Here is a 20,946-nt window from a genome sequence, read left to right as displayed (position 1 = left end):
TAGAGATTACTATTCCATCAGGAAGTGTGGAATATGCGTAAAAGCAAAAAGAGAAGTGGATTTTAGTAAAGGTTTTGACCTTGTATTGTACAGCAGAATACAGAAGAATTGGATAAATGGATGGATAATTAGGTGGGTTGAAATTGGCTCAAGCCCTGAGTTCAAGAGATTGTGACGAATGGCATGATACTCAGCAGTTAACAATGCACAGTTGTTCAGTACTGTAATAAGTGTTTTCACCAACACCAGGGATAATGATGGTACTGAGTGTAACCCTGGCAAGTTTGCAGATGTCAAACCTGAATACAAACCAGCAGTGTGCTGTTATTGTGAAAAGAAACAAATTGTATATGAAGATATGTTAGAAAGAGTGTGATCAACACATGTGAGGAAGATGTTATCGCCCTCTATTAAATAACAACGTGGAGAAACAGGAGAGAGTGGGTTGGTGAGCTACTAAATTGGCCAGCACATAAAGCACACAATGCACTCAGTCTTGCAAATAGATTGCAGGGTGGTGTGGCAGACTAAAACTGCTTGACAGGCACCTGAAAAGATGATGAAGACAAATTATTCCTGAGAGCATCAGATGATGAAACAGTGGCAGTGACTGCGAGTAGTGGCTTGGAATGTTCAGCCTGCACATTGTTTTCTGCTAGGAGGATAGTGTGCCATTGCACATGGTTTCATGACTTGAAAACATGCCTCATGATTTGAAACCATGACTAGGATCCTCCAGATGTTCTTTCCCACCGACATTTCTGTGGTTCTATGAAGTACCACTTCTTTTTCTAATGGGAACAGTCAAATTTGGGGAGCACTTGTTTTTCTGATCAGTATTTTGAGTATCAGGACAGGGGTAAGAGAAACATTTCATCTCTTCTCATACAGCAAAACAAAAAAAAAAATGCTTCTTGATGGAAATAAAGGCTGATTAGTCTCCCCATTGTCACTTTTCCAAACTAGATTGGAAGATGCAAGGCAGTGCACAAGATGTCACTGGGACACGGTGGTGCACATGCTGCAGAAAGAATATGTGTGAGGTGCTATCTCCTGAAATGAATTCTATGGATTGTAGAAAGTGGCCCAGTATTACCAGGTTTAAAAACACAGGGAACAGAAAAATGTCATACGTAATTCCCTCTTTAAATTATTGCCTTGTCAGATTATTCCTATTAGCCCTAGGAGGTGAAACAAAATACAAAGTATCAAACTGACAGACAGGATGATATATTGTAAGTGTGATCTTTGAACCACTGTACTGGAATCTTAGTCATCCTCTTCAATTAGCATGTGCAGAGGACCTAAAAAGCAAGCCGAATAATAAAGAATCATTTTCAACTATTACTAGACTTAATGACAAAGTAAGGACTGTGTAAGGGGGTATTGCCAAGGGCACTGAGAGCTTTAATCAAAATGAAAATTGTGACAGTTTTCTTACCACTGTATGGATTTCAACTGCTAAGCTTTCCATTCTGCTCAACTTGGAAGTCATGTCAAAAGTCAGAGCAGCTCATCCTTGTTCCATGGAAGGAATTCAGATGGTAGAGTGCACTTTACTCTTTGAAAAAGAAACTGCAGATCTGCAAGTTCCAGAAGTTATTCCCAGAAAACTCATGAATCTCAGACTTCAGTTAGATAGAACAGCTAGCATTCTATTTGTGTCTTTTTTCCTTACTCCTATCCCATGAGATGATAAACATTAATTCTATCTATTGCTTGTCTGTAGCACCAGAGAATATGAACACATCACATTGCCTACATTGCCCTATGAATTCCAAAAATACATGAATGGTTTTCAATTTTTTAATGCTTCCAAGTATATCTAATGTTCTCTTCCACTGAGAACTACCATGCTAAGTCTAAAAACTATCTACACAACTGAACTTATTTGTACATGGGTAAACAAGGTGCCTTCCTAAGTCACAACACATCATTACTGATGTATCAGAACACAAGTGCTCTTCTTCCTCCATGTAAACAGCATCTAAAACCTTAGTGAATTTTGCCGTTGTTTTTAAAATGAAAAGGTATTCTAAATTTAAGAAAAGCTATCTTTACTGATCTAAAATTGTATGCTATGGATTACAATTATGTTAGTTTTGTTATTTATGTTAACAGAAGCATCTGGTGGAATAAATGTGCCTACACTACTCAGAATTTGCATTGCTTGCTATAGGAAATAAAAATGACTTGTCTACATCCACAGGTCAGACCTGTCTAGACTCTGAATTTCACGGGAGTTCTGCACATTTCTGTGGAGTCTCTGTTTGGGAGCTGGTAAGACTAGTATATTTGTGACTTAAACCCCTGTACTTTAATTCGGAAACCATAGCCACTGTTCAAGGTCTTTACAGTAGCAGTAGAGTGCTGAGTTAATACTGTCAATAAACCTAAAAGACAAAGAAAACAAAAAGTCAGCAATCGCTGCTGATCTAACCTGACTGAAACCTCTGCTAGACATGTCTGAGGGAACTCTCACAGTCAGATATGGAGAATAGCAAGGAAATACTTCTGAAATCCAATTTCTAGTTGTAGCCAACTTGTGACAATTCAGAAGATAGTAAAAGATGTATATAAATATATGGATTAAATAGCCTGACCTTTTGAAAGCAAAGAAGAAAAACAGTGAATTGTAAGTAGTTGCAGTAAGATAAACATAATATTGCTGTCCAAAATTTTGCAACTAGATTATTCAAGATATTGCTAGTCTTTATCTGCAAGAATATCTTGGAATAGAATCTCTCTTTGCTCTTCGTAATATTTATCCTTCTCATTACTGCTGAGTCGTGAGGCACACAAATCTTATATGTCAAACAGCAATTCAGGAGTCAGGTGAAGAGAAGCCAACAATTCCAAGTCCTGCTCTACTTGCTGGGCAGCACTTCCTCCTTTCAGACCCTCAGTCAAAATATTTATAGGAGATTTATTCATATAGCAAGTAAGACTTCAAATATTTCTAAATATATCCATGATGAACATGAATGAGAATCATGTACTCAGTCAACTTTGCCAAACAATGCTTTGCCAATTTTTTTTTTTTACCTAAGAAAGAGGAGGAGGGAGTTGCATGTGCCGACCAGAACCTATAAAAGCACTGCTGGGACAAGCCTTTTCTGTCTCTACAGAAACCTTCCAGCCTTCCAGGTAGGAATATAGTTGACTGGGTGCTGGCAGAATCCCTTTGCATTCCTGCTGCCTGTGGAAATGATTTCCTCAAAGGGCTGCTTCTATCAGCAGAAATTTTCTTTCTACTTTCAAGTCACTTGCATGTTTTCACTCTGTGGTTTATCCTTGGCATTCTGTGCAACAATAAGAACAAATCTGTTATTTCTGTTTTTCAGCACTGACCAGCATCCAGCCTGCGAGGCATTTGTTTTCACAAGAGGTAAGACTCTGATTTATATATTCATAGGAATAGACCCACCAAGAAGAGTTTTATGCAGCTATGTGGGCACTTGCTACAACCCCTTAGATCAGTAAAAATTAATGCAGTGAATTTCTAGCTGGGTTTGCTGTCTAAAACAGCACCTTTTTTTTTTTTTTTTTTTTTTTTTTTTAATAATAAAACATACTATACATGCTGGGAAATATTTAGCTTCTTACCAAACAGAAATATTAATAAGAAACTGCCTGTGAATAGAACTTCATGAAAGAGAAGATACACTTCTCAGATTGCTCTGAATATTTTGCATTGAAAAGTTTCCTTATTTTGGTACAGCTTAATCTTAAAGGATCAGATCAAAAGGAGAAGGCTGAAAACAAGAAAAGCTAGAGCTCCAATTTCTAGCACAGGAGAACATCTTGCTAGGACCTAAAATTGCAGCGATGTTCCACTGTAGGATACTTAAAATCTAATAGTTCTAAAGAATGGAACATGAAAATGGAACTAAAGAAAGTAAAAATCATCTAAATCAAAGAACTCTATTACATCTGAGATCTAAATAAATTGAACGTAAATGTAGGGGAAAAGCAGATTAGACAGAGAGGGAAAACTCAAGAATGGATAGAGAAGAACACACTAAAGTGATGTCCAGTACAAAGGAATTTCTTCCATCACTCAGCACTTTGGTGAATCTGTTCCTTTCAGCCCCCTGCTGCGCTGAACTGCATAAACTGCAGCCATGTCATCAGATGCTGATATGGCCATATTTGGGGAGGCAGCTCCTTACCTCCGAAAGTCAGAAAAGGAGAGGATCGAGGCCCAGAACAAGCCTTTTGATGCCAAGACATCTGTCTTCGTGGTACATGCTAAAGAATCCTATGTGAAAAGCACAATCCAGAGCAAAGAATCCGGGAAGGTCACTGTCAAGACTGAAGCTGGAGAGGTGAGTAAAAGGCAAGATATACAATGTGAATTTAATTCCCACAGCGGTCTCTGAGCTGACATGCAGGGATTTGTCTTTTCTTTGGCAGACTCTGACCGTGAAGGAAGATCAAATCTTCTCCATGAACCCTCCCAAGTACGATAAAATTGAGGACATGGCCATGATGACCCACCTCCACGAACCCGCTGTGCTGTACAACCTCAAAGAGCGTTATGCAGCCTGGATGATCTACGTAAGTACCAGCAGCTCTCTTCCTGGGCTGGTAGCTGGGGAGGACTGCTGTGCCAGGCTGAGTGGAAGCCAACGTGCCGTGTCCCTTCCTCGCAGACCTACTCGGGCCTCTTCTGTGTCACTGTCAACCCCTACAAGTGGCTGCCGGTGTACAACCCGGAGGTGGTGTTGGCCTACCGAGGCAAAAAGCGCCAGGAGGCCCCTCCACACATCTTCTCCATCTCTGACAACGCCTATCAGTTCATGCTGACTGGTGAGTGCCTGATCTCCTCCAATGCAATCTGAACTGAAGAGCCCCATTGCTCTTACTGCACTATGTGACAAACCAGCACCAAACACCACAGAGCTGTATGACAGCAAGTGAACGAAGAATTAATGTTAAGATAAGCTGGACCAGATACACACATAGATTCAACCCTGTGTGCTATTTACACTGTGTTGTACCAAATCCTACGTTTTCCTAGTGCAGAAGTAAAGCTGGACTCAGAGTTTGTTGCTTTTATCCAATGATGGAAGAGAAAGCATTATTGCTCTAGACAGTTGCTTACTTTGAACACAGGTAGGCATTTTGTCTAGGTTCCTTGAATCTAGAACTGTGTGAAGGGCAAGAGGATACACAGTTTGTGTGAGGACCACGTGCCCCTGACAGCTGTATGCCTCCATTTGTCTGCTATTGTGGGATATGGAAGCAATCCATTTCTTTTCCCGGGGAATTAGTGCTTGTGCAGAAGCTCCAACTTACAGCTTTGCTTTCAAGTCAGTGCAGTGCTACTCAGGACAGTGGCTAAGCTTTCCTTTTACCTCTTTCACAGACCGCGAGAATCAGTCAATCCTGATCACGTAAGTACGCTCCTGCTCGGGTCCCTGCGGGGCTGCCCTGTGCCAGGGGACCTTCTCCCTGACCTCACGCTCTCTGCTTCTCTGTTTGGCTCGACAGCGGAGAATCCGGTGCAGGGAAGACTGTGAACACGAAACGTGTCATCCAGTACTTTGCAACAATTGCAGCTAGTGGGGATAAGAAGAAGGAGGACCAGCCAGCGGGCAAAATGCAGGTGAGCTCCTAAAAGCAGGACCCTGCAACTGTCAGACTGCTTTCTAAGCTGAAGCATAACAAGAAGATTTCTGTTTCAGGGGACACTTGAGGATCAAATCATCAGTGCCAACCCTCTGTTGGAGGCTTTTGGGAATGCCAAGACTGTGAGGAATGACAACTCCTCACGCTTTGTAAGTTGTTGCCTGGCCTAAGAAGAAACAACTCTTCTTCTCACCATCATAACAAATGAAATATTTTCACAGTCAGAGGTGGGAAGGTGGACCTAGGTCACTTATTTTTTATTCTTTCAGGGTAAATTCATCAGAATCCACTTTGGTGCCACAGGCAAGCTGGCTTCTGCTGACATTGAAACTTGTAAGAGACTCTCCAGGCCTGATTGGTCATGTTCTTTCTGACCGTCCTTGCCTTTTGTGCTAAGTTTCTCCTTCCATCCTTGACAGATCTGCTGGAGAAGTCCAGGGTCACTTTCCAGCTCAAGGCGGAAAGAAGCTACCACATCTTTTATCAGATCATGTCCAACAAGAAGCCAGAGCTAATTGGTAGGAACTTCGCCAAGCACAGTACACTGAACAATCTCTTTCATTCTTTTCCATGCCAATTCTGTACGTGTTTTGTCCTTTTTCTCAGAGATGCTGCTGATCACCACCAACCCATACGACTATCACTATGTGAGTCAAGGGGAGATCACAGTGCCCAGCATTAATGACCAGGAGGAGCTGATGGCCACTGATGTAAGCAGTGCACAGGAGTTTTCTTGGGTGGGCTCTGACCTAGAAGCAGGCATGGTATTTACGGCTAAGCATTCTTCACTTCTTCCTGTGTTAGAGTGCCATTGACATCCTGGGCTTCACTCCTGATGAAAAAACTGCCATTTACAAGCTGACGGGGGCTGTCATGCACTATGGCAACCTGAAGTTTAAGCAGAAGCAGCGTGAAGAGCAGGCAGAGCCAGATGGCACAGAAGGTATCAGCACAATGTATACTGAAACACTCGCTAATACAGGCAGTAATTCCTCTTCAGAGTCACTGACTCCGCCCACGGTTTTCCCCTGATGCTCCTATTGCAGCGTATAAGGCTGTCCTAAATAGAGGTCTTCTGTGGAAGAACACAACCCAGTGGGTGATGCAGACTGCTTTGAACTATGCAAATACATGGGCCAGGGAATCCTGAACCACATTTCCATTGGCTGACATAGTACTAGTCAGGCAGAAGAGAGACAAGAGGGGCTGCTTTCTACATCTGGCGCATAACCAAGAACCGCTGCGCTCACTGACTTACGTTCATGTACCCAGGCAGCTATCTGTCATTTGCCATCAGTGGTAGTCACCTCCTGAAGGTGTTGTTTCCGTGTAAAAATATGCTAGAATCCTGCTGCTGCCGTGAAGCCCGTGTTCTGAAGGCAACTCTCAATACCTGCAGTAAGAGCACTGTCCCATTTTAAACAGTAGAATACTCTTCTACTAATCATGAATCAATCTGCTCTGGTTTCATCTTACATTTTCTATGATTTATTCAGGCATTCTTAGACAAATCATTTTGCATCCCATGTCATTGACAGGTCTGAATCTAAATTTCATTGTAGAAGTAAAAGCAGAAATTTTTATGCCAACATTTTGACCTCTGTTAGAAGGTGCACTTTTAAAATTGCTCTTCAGTCAGCTGTAGGCATTATTTTTTCCTCAGTGTTTTCCTCTCTTGAGTATCCTGTCTTTAACCTTACTTCACCTGCAGTCACTGATAGAAATTGCACTGTATTTGCTTCTGTAAGGATCTCTGATTTCTCACTATCATCCCAGACTTAGTTTTCCTTTTTCTTTTTTAAAGCATTTACTATTGGTTTTCATTTGCATAAATGTGTCGAAATCATTTTTTTCATTCAATAAAAATCAAAATAATCCATCACTGAAAAAAAAATCAAACAGTATACATGTTCTTCTGGGGATTGTTCTTACGATAAATTGTAAATATGTATTTTTCTAAATCAGAATTCTCAACTGGACTGGTATTGTCATTCACTGTTATTTTAGAAGAACACTAATGTCTCCTAGTGCTCCAGCAACAGATTTCTTTTTCTCTTTAGTTGCAGACAAGGCTGCCTACCTAATGGGTCTCAACTCAGCAGACCTGCTCAAGGCACTGTGCTACCCCCGAGTCAAAGTTGGGAATGAATTTGTGACCAAGGGTCAGACTGTGCAGCAGGTAACAAAAATTTGGTGGTTGGCAACTGACATCTCTTTCAGTAACAAACTCTATGACCAGCATCTGGGCAGTGTTTGATAACTGATACCTCAGACTTTCAGTCTTACTCTGCATGATAACTGGAAATCTTCTGTTTTTTGTCGGTTTTTTTTTTAGGTGTACAACTCAGTTGGTGCTCTGGCAAAGGCTGTCTTTGAGAAGATGTTCCTGTGGATGGTTGTTCGCATCAACCAGCAGCTGGATACCAAGCAGCCCAGGCAGTACTTCATTGGTGTCCTGGACATCGCTGGCTTTGAGATCTTTGACGTAAGAGTGGTGTTTTAACACAGTTTTACAAGTAAATCTACTGTGTGTTGAAGGATGTAAGAAGAAATTGCCTTTTTCTTTTCTTTTTAGAGTGTTTTGATTCTTTAAGATTGCATCTAAAGCATCATAACTCCTACAAGGATTTCCTGAGAATAGAGTTGCGTTGCACATATGCCAACTGACATTCATAAATGTAGGGTTTTTACTGTTTACAAACAGTAGATTAATATTTTGTACGTAAAGCACAGACACAAATTCCATAGACAGTGCTTAGATGGTTTGTGACACTTTTAAATCAGTAACTATAAAACCTTTAACTGAACTGGGCCAGTCCAGGAGATATCAAAACTGACAAGTTTAAATGAGTTCATAAATATATGAATAAAGTTCAGCATGACAGCAGAGACATCCTGACAAGTTCCAAACTGCTGACTGAGTAGAGAAGGATCCACTTGCAGATCCTTCCGTAATTTGTTAAAAAAGGAAATGGCGATGTTCTTTATACTCACTTTTTCATATTTATTTTAATAATAAACTCTATCTGTATTCTTCAGTTCAACAGTCTGGAACAGCTATGCATCAACTTCACCAATGAGAAACTGCAACAGTTTTTCAACCACCACATGTTCGTGCTGGAACAGGAAGAGTACAAGAAGGAAGGAATTGACTGGGAGTTCATTGACTTTGGGATGGACTTGGCTGCCTGCATTGAGCTCATTGAGAAGGTATCTTCTAATTCACAATGTCTAATACAAAAGAATCATAAAATCATAGCATTATAGAATTATAGAAAGATAGAATGTCTTGAGCCAGAAGGCAAGCCAGAATGAAATTTTTTTTTCACTTTCCTTCTCCTCACTGCTTTCTTTCTTCATGTATTCATATTTCTCCCAGCCCATGGGCATCTTCTCCATCCTGGAAGAGGAGTGCATGTTCCCCAAGGCAACTGACACCTCTTTCAAGAACAAGCTCTATGACCAGCATCTGGGCAAGTCCAACAACTTCCAGAAACCTAAACCTGGCAAAGGCAAGGCTGAGGCCCACTTCTCCTTGGTGCACTATGCTGGCACAGTGGACTACAATATCTCTGGCTGGCTTGACAAGAACAAGGACCCCCTGAACGAAACTGTCGTGGGGCTGTACCAGAAATCATCCCTGAAGACATTAGCCTTACTGTTTGCCTCTGCTGGCGGAGAAGCGGGTCAGTCCTTTGAAATTCTTTTTTTCTTATTTAGCAACTCTGATAACAGTGAATATCAGTAGAATGTTCTTCAGAAATTGCATTTTGTGCAGGGTCTTCCATGATTGGAGTTTATATTTCCTTTATAAAGGAAAACCAATGAATCTGTCTCAGACACCCACTCAGCCATGATAATCCTGAAGATCCTCTGTTCTTTTAGTATGAATGTTTTCTCTATTTCCTGCCTCATCCTAGTTTCCTTTCTTAGTTTGATCTTTATATGTGACCAAGATTCTTGCAGTTTTACACTGAAAAATTCTACAGCTCAAAGTTCTAATACCTTCTTATTTGGCTATTCTTCAGAGAGTGGTGGTGGTGGCAAGAAGGGAGGCAAGAAGAAGGGTTCTTCTTTCCAGACTGTATCAGCCCTTTTCAGGGTAAGTACAGACGTAATTATCTCTTGATTTTTCTCTTTCTTCTTCTTGAAGATTCTGACATTCCAAGTTAAATTCCATAAGGCATTTTACTGAACCAGTTAACATTTTTCTTTGTATCAAAAACATCTTTTTCATGAAAGGGCTAACTTCACCAGATGAGGCTAGGGGAAAGATAAATATTGATTTAGTCCTTCCTTGAACATCAGAAAAAGTAGCCTAGGTCAGGCTACAGTTTCATTTATATGCACGTGGGTTAGCAGAACTAAGCTTCTTCCGTCCTGGAATGACAATGGTGGATATGGATGTCTGCCTGAAAGAGTATCTAGTTTGGATCTGCACATACTTTTGCAAACGGCTATACACATGAAGTCAAAGCAACAGGGAAACACCAACACCAGCTATCACCTCTCCAGAGAGTAAGGCAGATGGAAACATCCTTATTTGAACACTAGATATGATCTGGCATCCTGTACAGTTTTTTATACTGAGTAAAATATGTGTATCTCTGAACAGCTTTGCCATCACTCCAAACCAGAACTTCAAGACTAAAAACTATTAAAAAACTCAAATTGGTGTGGTTCTACATGAGAATATCAAGTCCATTATTCCTATACAACAGCTCCAGTTTCTCACAAAACTGCAGAGGTAACATTTGTTAATAAAAAACCTTTGTTCTTGCTTCTACAGGAGAACCTGAACAAGCTGATGACCAATCTACGGAGCACTCACCCCCATTTTGTGCGCTGTATTATCCCCAATGAAACAAAAACTCCTGGTAAAAACCTGAAGTAGAGATAAATCTTATCGTGATGCAACCATTATTCTCTATGCTTTATAATGAAATACCAAATAATTATCTCATTTGGTTAGGTGCCATGGAGCATGAACTGGTGCTGCATCAGCTGCGTTGTAATGGTGTGCTAGAAGGAATCAGAATTTGCAGAAAGGGATTCCCCAGCAGAATCCTCTATGCAGACTTCAAACAGAGGTCAGACTCTTTCCTGTTTTCCATTGAAACTTCACTGCTTAAGTGCACTTTTTAACTACTTAAGATTGATGGTTATTTTGAATTCCAAAACTACCTAGTTAAATCTAAAACAAAGGAAAATTGCTGGAATGTATAACCCAAACCAACATTTATGTCCAGCATAACAATTTCTAGGAGAAACTGTTGAGAAATAAAGGGCTCATCAGATGTCATCACTGACTTTTATTCATCAAAAAATCAAGTTTTGCCAAAGTGTCTGACTATGAAAATAAACTAGAGCTACAAAAGCTTATGCTCACAAGATTAAAAAAATGAAGATTGAAACCTGGATGCAAAAAATTCTTATGCAGGAATTACAAACTCAGAATGCTTTAGACACTGTATCATCTGATAGTTTCAGGGAATAATAATTTCTTACCACTCACACAGTGGCAATGTTCCTGTCTAGCAAATTTATATTTAAAAACAACAACAAAACTTGAGAAACAAAAATAACAGAATGCAATAGTTGGAGATCAGCATTCTATTTACACCTAGACTTTAAAACTTACTTTTATTTTGTTGTTGAATTTGGACTTAATAATTAATGTTATCTATAAAAAGGGATGGAATGCCACAGGCTCATTCTGCAGCAAAGAATATCATTAATTTCAATAAAACAGCATAACCTACAACTTGAGGTTACATTAAATCATATCTTCTTTCATTCCTCAGATACAAGGTGCTTAATGCCAGTGCCATCCCTGAGGGACAGTTCATTGACAGCAAGAAAGCTTCCGAGAAACTCCTTGGGTCAATTGATGTGGACCACACCCAGTACAAATTTGGTCACACCAAGGTACCAACTCTCCTCAACTCAGTCCCTGTATCTGTGTTTTGTTCTCTCTGACAGTGATGCACTGCAATGTTCTGTTTCTCCAGGTGTTCTTCAAAGCTGGGCTGCTGGGACTCCTGGAGGAGATGAGGGATGAGAAGCTGGCACAGCTCATCACTCGCACACAGGCCAGGTGCAGGGGCTTCCTGATGAGAGTGGAGTACCAGAGAATGGTGGAGAGGAGGTAGGTGTTCCCCATCTTCACTTAAAGGCACTGTATTTGAATAAAAGTGTTACCACTCATCACACTCAAAATATTCAGCGCACATTTTAATTATGCTTCAGAGAGTCCATCTTCTGCATCCAGTACAACGTTCGTGCATTCATGAATGTCAAGCACTGGCCCTGGATGAAGCTGTTCTTCAAGATCAAGCCCCTGCTGAAGAGTGCAGAGTCTGAGAAGGAGATGGCCAACATGAAGGAAGAGTTTGAGAAGACCAAGGAAGAGCTTGCAAAGTCTGAGGCCAAGAGGAAGGAGCTGGAGGAGAAAATGGTGTCCCTGCTCCAGGAGAAAAACGATCTGCAGCTCCAAGTGCAGGCTGTGAGTATTATTTACTCAAGGGGGAAAACAAGCAAAGTTTAAGTTCTCTTTCACAGTACAGAATCCCCCATCTGCAAACAAAACTGCCTTAAAACTACTGTAACCTGAATCACTAAAGGTAATATTCATTGTCACCATTATAATATGGAGTTCCGGCTTGGGAAGAATTCTGTAAGTCTCAGATCCTGTAGCTATGTTACTCCGTGTAAGTTCACATTATAAGTCCCAGATGTAGAAAATAGTGAATAGGTTTATACAGATAATGGAGAGAGATTAGAGTTGATGACAAAGTCTGTCTTTTATCAGTTGTAAAAAAAAAAAAGAGCCTTGTGACATTTCTTATGATATGTGGTATCTCACATGTATTCCTGCAGCTACTACTACTCCAGAAAGACACAAATACCCTCTACATCCAAATACAACTGACAGCCCATACAATATTTACAGTCTCCTTTTGCGTATCAAAAGTTTTGGCAACATTTGGCAATTTTTTGAGCATTAAAGAGTCTACTTCAGAGCTTCAGAATACAGTCAGATTCAAGTGGCCGCCTACAATTACATCTAGATTATGTACTGCTTTACCAAATTCAAATTCAGTTATGCCAGCAAAACCCTTCACAAACATAAAACAAGAAGATTTCTGTACAATTATACCCACTTATAAATTTTCAAGCAAAAGAAACAAAGACCGCAGTAGAAAATGATTTTTTATATATTTCTAAATCTTATTTATAAATACAACAAGAGGAGACCTGAGGATGAAATAGAACTAAAAAAAAATTCTGACTAAAAAAAAAAAAACACATTTCCTACAAGATAAAAAAAATAGAAATTCCATGACTTCTTTTTCAAAATGACTCCCTTTCTATTCCAAGCCTGCTAAAATTTGGAAATAGAAAAAAATGACTATCTTTTCCCTCAGGAAGCAGATGCCTTGGCTGATGCTGAAGAAAGATGTGACCAGCTCATCAAAACCAAAATCCAGCTGGAAGCCAAAATTAAGGAAGTGACAGAACGGGCTGAGGATGAGGAGGAAATTAATGCCGAGCTGACAGCCAAGAAGAGGAAACTAGAGGATGAATGCTCAGAGCTGAAGAAAGATATAGATGACCTGGAGTTAACGTTGGCCAAGGTTGAGAAGGAAAAGCATGCCACTGAAAACAAGGTACGAGGCAGAAGTTGTTGCTCACACTCCAATAAAGAACATTTTGTGTTTTTGTGCTTTTGGAATTACAGAATGTCTTGAGTTGGAAAAGACTCAAGAGGGTTGTAAGTCCAAATGTTACAGGAGTCTTGAACCTACTTGCTTTAATTATACTTGCTCCCTTCTTCTGAAAGGTGAAAAACCTTACAGAGGAAATGGCAGCCCTGGATGAGAACATTGCCAAGCTGACAAAAGAGAAGAAAGCCCTCCAAGAGGCCCATCAGCAGACACTGGATGACCTGCAGGCTGAAGAGGACAAAGTCAATACGCTGACCAAAGCTAAAACCAAGCTGGAGCAGCAAGTGGATGATGTAAGAACAAAAGCATATGGCTATTATATATGGCTATTATATATATGAACATGGCTGGCAGAGCACTGATGATCCCATTCTGTTTAGCTGGAAGGGTCCCTGGAGCAAGAGAAGAAGCTGCGCATGGACCTTGAGAGAGCAAAGAGGAAACTTGAAGGAGACCTGAAGTTATCCCATGATAGCATAATGGATTTGGAAAATGATAAGCAGCAGCTGGATGAGAAACTGAAGAAGTAAGTGAGGTTGTGGGACACCTGAGTGCTGGGCAGGTGCACGTAGGAGGTTTTGTTCAGGTGTTAACACAGTTTGTTTTGTGCAAAAGGAAAGACTTTGAAATCAGCCAAATCCAGAGCAAAATTGAGGATGAGCAAGCCCTGGGCATGCAGTTGCAGAAGAAGATCAAGGAGCTGCAGGCAAGTCTCTGGTCCTTCCCTTCTGGCCTTCAGAAAACATCTGAAGGAGAAGGACATGGGTGTGAAGGGTCCCTGATGCTCCCCAGGCCCGTATTGAGGAACTGGAGGAGGAAATCGAGGCAGAGCGAACCTCTCGGGCCAAAGCAGAGAAGCACCGAGCTGACCTCTCCAGGGAGCTGGAGGAGATCAGTGAGCGCCTGGAGGAAGCAGGAGGGGCTACGGCAGCTCAGATCGATATGAACAAGAAGCGTGAGGCAGAATTTCAGAAGATGCGCCGTGACCTGGAAGAGGCCACGCTGCAGCACGAAGCCACGGCTGCCGCCCTGCGGAAGAAGCATGCGGACAGCACAGCGGAGCTTGGGGAGCAGATCGACAACCTGCAACGAGTCAAGCAGAAGCTGGAGAAGGAGAAGAGTGAGCTGAAGATGGAGATTGATGACTTGGCCAGCAACATGGAGTCTGTCTCCAAAGCCAAGGTACAGCAATACCTTATAGGTTTGTTGCTTCATTGGAATTCTGTGGAATTCCACCTCCTTGTGGGAAGTGTGAACTGCTAATTCTCTTTCTGTATGCTGACATATAGGCAAGTCTGGAGAAGACATGCCGAGCATTGGAAGATCAGCTGAGTGAGATTAAGACAAAAGAAGAGGAGCATCAACGGATGATCAATGATATTAATGCTCAAAGAGCTCGTCTACATACAGAATCAGGTAAGACTGTCACGTTTCCTTTATGTCAATGAACAATGACTGAGTTGAGTCTGTTCCATTTAAAGTAGAGGAGACACAGAGAGGATCACAGAGAGCAATTTAATCTAGGGAGCTCTCTTCAAGATCGGGTTAGACCACACGACATCTGAAAGCCCTTTCCAACCTAAAATCATCATGTGTTTCTGTGATTAACTTAGTGTATAATTTACCTTATAATTTACATGAGGCCTGTTCAACAGAATTGCCTCTCCTATAAGGAGAAATGTATGAATTAATATTATAATTTTTTGAAAGCAATGTATTTGAAATATACTGTCTTAAAGCCCAGTCCTAATCGTCCACAACACTGTCATCAGTGGCAATTAAAGGCCTAAGTATCTGCAAACTTTCCCAGGTGAATATTCACGCCAGGTGGAGGAGAAAGATGCTCTGATTTCTCAGCTGTCTCGAGGCAAGCAGGCATTCACCCAGCAGATTGAGGAACTCAAGAGGCATTTAGAGGAGGAGATAAAGGTGAGGAGGTTATACAAAATTTTGTTTTATCCAGTGCATCCCCCTTACCAAAAGGTGCTGCAGACATACTAGATTACAGAAAAATTGTGTTGAGAGAGAAAAAAATGTTAGTTAATTCAGCACAAGTTGTTTTCTTCCTGATATCTGCCACCTATCCTTGGAAGATATTGCAAATTCCCAACTATTCATTCCTCATTCTATATACTGCCCTTATTTTCATGAAAATAATTATTAAGAGTCCAATAGCTTATCAGTCAGAACACTTTCCAGGAGATTTCTATTCTTCATCATCCTACAACTTCTCTCCACAGGCCAAGAACGCTCTGGCCCATGGCTTGCAGTCTGCCCGCCATGACTGTGACTTGCTCCGGGAACAATATGAGGAGGAGCAGGAAGCCAAGGGTGAGCTGCAGCGTGCCCTGTCCAAGGCCAACAGCGAAGTGGCCCAGTGGAGAACCAAATATGAGACAGACGCTATTCAGCGCACAGAGGAGCTGGAGGAGGCCAAGTATGTGGAGGGAAAGTGGGGATGGCTGACAGAAACTAATAATGGAAAATTGAAGAGGGCACTGTAATGTACTGGCTGTAATATACTGGCTGCACACCACTGCTTCCTATGAACCTGAGAATTTGCTTTCTCAACGGAAATTGTGCTTACAACCTCCCAGGAAGAAGCTGGCACAGCGCCTGCAGGAGGCAGAGGAACACGTTGAAGCCGTGAACTCCAAATGTGCTTCCCTGGAAAAGACAAAGCAGAGGCTGCAGAATGAGGTGGAGGACCTCATGATTGACGTGGAGCGAGCAAATGCTGCCTGCGCAGCTCTGGACAAGAAGCAGAAGAACTTTGACAAGGTATTCTGGGCTCCAGGCCTGTGTTTCCTGGGCACACAATGATTGTCGCATCCAAACTCACAATCTGTTTTTCCTCAGATCCTATCAGAGTGGAAGCAGAAGTACGAGGAAACGCAGGCTGAGCTGGAGGCCTCCCAGAAGGAGTCTCGCTCCCTCAGCACAGAGCTGTTCAAGATGAAGAATGCCTATGAGGAGTCCCTGGACCACCTGGAAACGCTGAAGCGTGAGAACAAGAACTTGCACCGTAAGTACACAGGCCTCTGCTCTCAGCAGGGCTTTTTCTCAACTGTGTCTGTCCACCTCTCCACGTTTGTTTGCCTGAAGATCTACAAAGATGTCTTTGCCTTAATGTGCAAGGGCTATTCCTTTTTTTTGTGCCTGGTGTATTACAATATAACTTTGCTCACACAGAGGAGATTTCTGACCTCACGGAGCAGATTGCAGAGGGAGGAAAAGCAGTTCATGAGCTGGAGAAAGTCAAGAAGCAGATTGAGCAGGAGAAATCTGAACTTCAAGCCTCTCTAGAGGAAGCAGAAGTAAATCTTCATTTCATAAATTTTTGTATACAAAATACATTGAGCATCATTGTATCATTATATATTGATACACGGGAAGCCTTTGTTTTCCTTTGCCAATTAGACATGATGGTATATTAAATTCTTCAGCAGAACAGTTTATGTAAACTTACTGATATTGTCAATTATATAATTAATTGATAGGCCTCCCTGGAACACGAAGAAGGCAAGATCCTGCGCCTCCAACTGGAGCTCAACCAGGTCAAATCTGAGATTGACAGAAAGATAGCTGAAAAAGATGAGGAAATTGACCAGCTGAAGAGAAACCACCTCAGAATTGTAGAGTCCATGCAGAGCACCTTGGATTCTGAGATCAGAAGCAGGAATGAAGCCCTGAGACTGAAGAAGAAGATGGAGGGAGATCTGAATGAAATGGAGATCCAGCTCAATCATGCCAACCGCATGGCTGCAGAAGCACAAAGGAACCTGAGAAACACACAAGGAGTGCTCAAGGTATGTAAAAACTAAAGATGTACTGATTGATTTCTCACAGAGGTAAAAATGTTCTTGTATTCAATTTTATCAGTTCTAGCCTGATGAGAAAACAGCAAAACAGGAAAAATGTGCCTCACAGTGTCTCATATCTCCAACCAGGATACCCAGATACATTTGGACGATGCTCTCAGGTCACAGGAGGACCTGAAGGAGCAGGTGGCCATGGTGGAGCGCAGAGCAAACCTGCTGCAGGCTGAGGTTGAGGAGCTGCGGGCAGCCCTGGAGCAGACGGAGCGCTCGAGGAAAGTGGCTGAGCAGGAGCTTCTGGATGCAAGCGAGCGTGTGCAGCTCCTCCATACCCAGGTCTGTTTATAAATGTAATAAATGTTCATATATTTGCTCCATACAAAGAAAATAACTAAGGACTGCTTGAACATAAATAGCATTTAGTAAATTACATATTATAATGTTTAAAGTACAAGTAAGAAGTAGTAAAAGTGAGTTTTTGTCTGCAGATACAGCAGGGAGCTGTAGTATTAGGCTACAGTAGAAATATTTGAAAATTAATCTTTTAACATAATCACTGTAAGTATTCTGTAGATTGGGCTCAATTGCTTTCGGCAAGTAGACTGAAAGTAATAAGAGAAGGTTATGTTGTTTTTCTTGGCATGTATAAATTCCCTCTTTGTTGACTCACAAACTGTAGGAAAAGTTTTATGGAGTACATTCTATAATATTGAAGCGAATCACAGCCACAGGAAAATGAAAATCTACCCCAGACACTCCATTAGAACAGCATTCCATGAGACCTAATGGTACTATTTTGCAGTGTTCTGAATTTGATATAAGGTAATGGAAGCAAAATGTTGATGCTCTTCAGCAGAACACATAAGATAATCAACACCAGGATGAAACTGGAAACATTTGGCAAATTCAGAGTCAAATGCGAGAAACAGTTCTAGAGAACTCACATAATTATGAGACCCATTTTCATTTTTTATGAGTATATCCCATGGCTCTTCAGACATCTTCTACTACAACTACTTATGGGAGATTCTTCATATAAATATGAAGAGAACTCTATATAAAAGTGGGTAAATTGTTTTTTACTAAATACAGTGTATTAAATCTGCTGGAGAAAACACAGTATACTTTTTCTACAACAGAACACCAGCTTGATCAACACCAAGAAGAAGCTAGAATCAGACATTTCCCAAATTCAGAGTGAGATGGAGGATACCATCCAGGAAGCCCGCAATGCTGAAGAGAAGGCCAAGAAGGCCATCACCGATGTGAGTTGGGGCATGCCTCCACTGCTGATGGTGGATGCATTCTCCCCAAATATCCAGTCACAAAGGGATTCTTTCTCCTCCAGGCGGCCATGATGGCAGAAGAGCTGAAGAAGGAGCAGGACACCAGTGCCCACCTGGAGAGGATGAAGAAGAACCTGGACCAGACGGTGAAGGACCTGCAGCACCGTCTGGATGAGGCAGAGCAGCTGGCCCTGAAGGGAGGCAAGAAGCAACTCCAGAAGCTGGAGGCCAGGGTGCGTAGGGCTGGTATTTGTGCAAGTGTGTGCAATGCCAGGTCAGAGATAGCAGGGAAGCTCCAAAATGGGCTTTTCATTGCAGGTGCGGGAACTGGAAGGGGAGGTTGATGCTGAGCAGAAGCGCAGCGCTGAAGCCGTGAAGGGTGTGCGCAAGTACGAGAGGAGGGTGAAGGAGCTGACCTACCAGGTAAGGCAGAAAAAGCTTTTTCTTACACATCCTTCCCTCATGAAGTCTGAATGTTGTCACACTGACATTGCAATTTCTTTGATATTGTGATTTCTTCCCATTGTTCTCTTTCATTGACATGGTTAATATGTCTTTGTCTTTGGTCCTACTGGACAGCAGTGCTCTCTGAAGAGTGCTACTACCTTTGTTTCATCTAAGGGTGGAGGATAGGACGTGTTACTATTACTTACCCTTTTCTGTAGTCTGAGGAAGACCGGAAGAATGTTCTCAGGCTCCAGGACCTGGTAGACAAGCTGCAGATGAAGGTGAAATCCTACAAGAGGCAGGCTGAGGAGGCTGTAAGTATCATTCTGAAATGAGCCAAAATCTTTTCTGTTTTGGTTTGGTTCTTCTTTTCTGTGCAGCTTTTGAAATTTTTACTTTTTAAATCCTCTTGCAAGACACAGCAATGAAAAATTTAAGATTGAGAACTGCCGCTTTTGGGACACACTACAGTGTCCTATCTCTATTTTTGCTCTAAGTGTCAGTTTACTGTTCTATCTCTTAATTTCTGCCCTACCCTATCTATTAGCAACTGCTGCCAAACTGTCTCCTGCCATGGATTGTGTTGGGAATGTGCTATGTGTAAAATGGTCTTGGCCTTTCCCGTACCATGATGTTCTTTTCTCTTCTGAAAAACATATTGCACTTAACAGCTTCTTTCCTTGTCATTTTTTGAAGTTAGCCCTGCTTGCCCAGCATTTGGATTTTTGTCTGAGCAGTTATTAATACTGAACTGTTTCTAAAAAAATTGAATATCTTGGAAAACATCCACTCGTTAGGCATTCTGACACCATAAACACACTGTTGTTTTCATTACTCCCTCTCCCTGTACAGGAGGAGCTGTCCAATGTCAACCTGTCCAAGTTCCGCAAGATCCAGCACGAGCTGGAGGAAGCCGAGGAGCGGGCTGACATTGCAGAGTCACAAGTCAACAAGCTCCGAGCAAAGAGCCGGGAGATTCATAAGAAGATAGAAGGGGAGGAATGATGCTCACAAGGCTAAAATGTGACCTGAGGCATGCATAAAATGTAAACCTCAGTGTTGCTTTTTTATGCAATTGTCACTTATGTCTAGGTAATAAAGACCTTTGCATATGATTAGCATGTTGTAATTATTTTAGAGTGCATGTACACTGCTTATGTTTACATTTAAAAGTATACTAAACAAGAATATATTTACATTTTTTAGAATGCGTTGGGAATAATGATGACTAGCACAAATTAATTGCCACTTCAAAAATGGGGACACTGGCAAGAATCCACAATTTAAAAACCATGGAGGAAAAAATAGTCTAATTGAAAATCAAGAAATATGATAATATTTTTTTCTAAGGAATTAGTATTGTATCAGAAAAGTCAGCTACACAGAGGCTGAGTTTGAATATGGGTAGATATTTTTATAACATAGCAAAAGAAAAATAATATTGCAGGCTTCATATTCTTCCAGAAAGTTCTCTGTGAAACAAAAGCAGGCTGCAGTCTACAGCTAATTTTGCTAAATAGCAGTACTAGGAGCAAATACTGGCGTGCAAATAGTCTTCTCATGTTGAGAGACGACAGCTTATCCAGTTAACTTAAAAGAAAGGATATGCGGAATCCACTCCAACTTTGGTTCATGACTTTTACACAGTAAGGAAATTTTTTTACATAAAAATTCACAGGCAGAAACAAAAACTTAGAAGAGGTTTAGCAGCTATCAACAGTGGATGGAATTCTTTCTCATCTGTTGATGTACATATGTAGAACATGCCTTCTATAGTAATCAAGCATAATTTCATAATTACATGTTCTGAGTGAGATTCACCTGCTTCATTCCAATGCAGAACAGATACCTACTGGAGTGTTTATTTCATCTTACTGATTCACTTCACTATTTCCTGCATGAAAGTTTGCTGTAGGAAAACCTGCAGGAGTCTCTGTGGAAAACAAATACACTCTTCTGGTTTAACTACAGGCATGCCCAACCCGTGGCCCACACCCTGTGGGTGGTCCTGTGTCCAGTCCCTGCCCCGCACCA

General features: G+C 41.4%; 1 protein-coding gene and 2 long non-coding RNA genes across 3 annotated transcripts in view; 1 reads left to right on the top strand and 2 right to left on the bottom strand.

The window, feature by feature from the left end:
- The window catches only part of LOC128083190 (uncharacterized), a 155,945-nt gene extending 142,622 nt beyond the window's left edge, over positions 1-13,323 (bottom strand). The window contains exon 1 of the long non-coding RNA XR_008207981.1: positions 13,251-13,323. This is a non-coding gene — a long non-coding RNA (uncharacterized LOC128083190). The remainder of the gene's footprint in view (positions 1-13,250) is intronic.
- The window catches only part of LOC128083191 (uncharacterized), a 234,202-nt gene that overhangs the window by 187,118 nt on the left and 26,138 nt on the right, over positions 1-20,946 (bottom strand). The window lies entirely within an intron of this gene.
- Positions 4,118-19,932, top strand: LOC128083187 (myosin-1B-like). Its single transcript, XM_052688198.1, has 38 exons — positions 4,118-4,328; positions 4,417-4,560; positions 4,656-4,812; positions 5,372-5,399; positions 5,497-5,611; positions 5,691-5,783; positions 5,904-5,967; positions 6,054-6,152; positions 6,241-6,344; positions 6,439-6,577; positions 7,695-7,813; positions 7,970-8,119; positions 8,674-8,844; positions 9,014-9,320; positions 9,663-9,736; positions 10,424-10,511; positions 10,607-10,724; positions 11,439-11,562; positions 11,646-11,782; positions 11,884-12,139; positions 13,062-13,304; positions 13,478-13,654; positions 13,742-13,887; positions 13,977-14,067; positions 14,154-14,543; positions 14,651-14,777; positions 15,172-15,290; positions 15,602-15,798; positions 15,959-16,142; positions 16,221-16,386; positions 16,554-16,678; positions 16,862-17,170; positions 17,312-17,515; positions 18,319-18,444; positions 18,528-18,698; positions 18,784-18,888; positions 19,131-19,226; positions 19,765-19,932. The coding sequence occupies exons 1-38, from the start codon at positions 4,125-4,127 to the stop codon at positions 19,915-19,917; spliced, it is 5,820 nt and encodes a 1,939-aa protein (XP_052544158.1). The 5' UTR covers positions 4,118-4,124; the 3' UTR covers positions 19,918-19,932.

The sequence above is a fragment of the Tympanuchus pallidicinctus genome, unplaced genomic scaffold, assembly GCF_026119805.1.
Source record: "Tympanuchus pallidicinctus isolate F22 unplaced genomic scaffold, pur_lepc_1.0 scaffold23, whole genome shotgun sequence".
Classification (NCBI taxonomy): domain Eukaryota; kingdom Metazoa; phylum Chordata; class Aves; order Galliformes; family Phasianidae; genus Tympanuchus; species Tympanuchus pallidicinctus.
The sequence above is the reverse complement of the archived record's forward strand: the minus strand, read 5'-3'. Positions and strand labels throughout refer to the sequence as shown.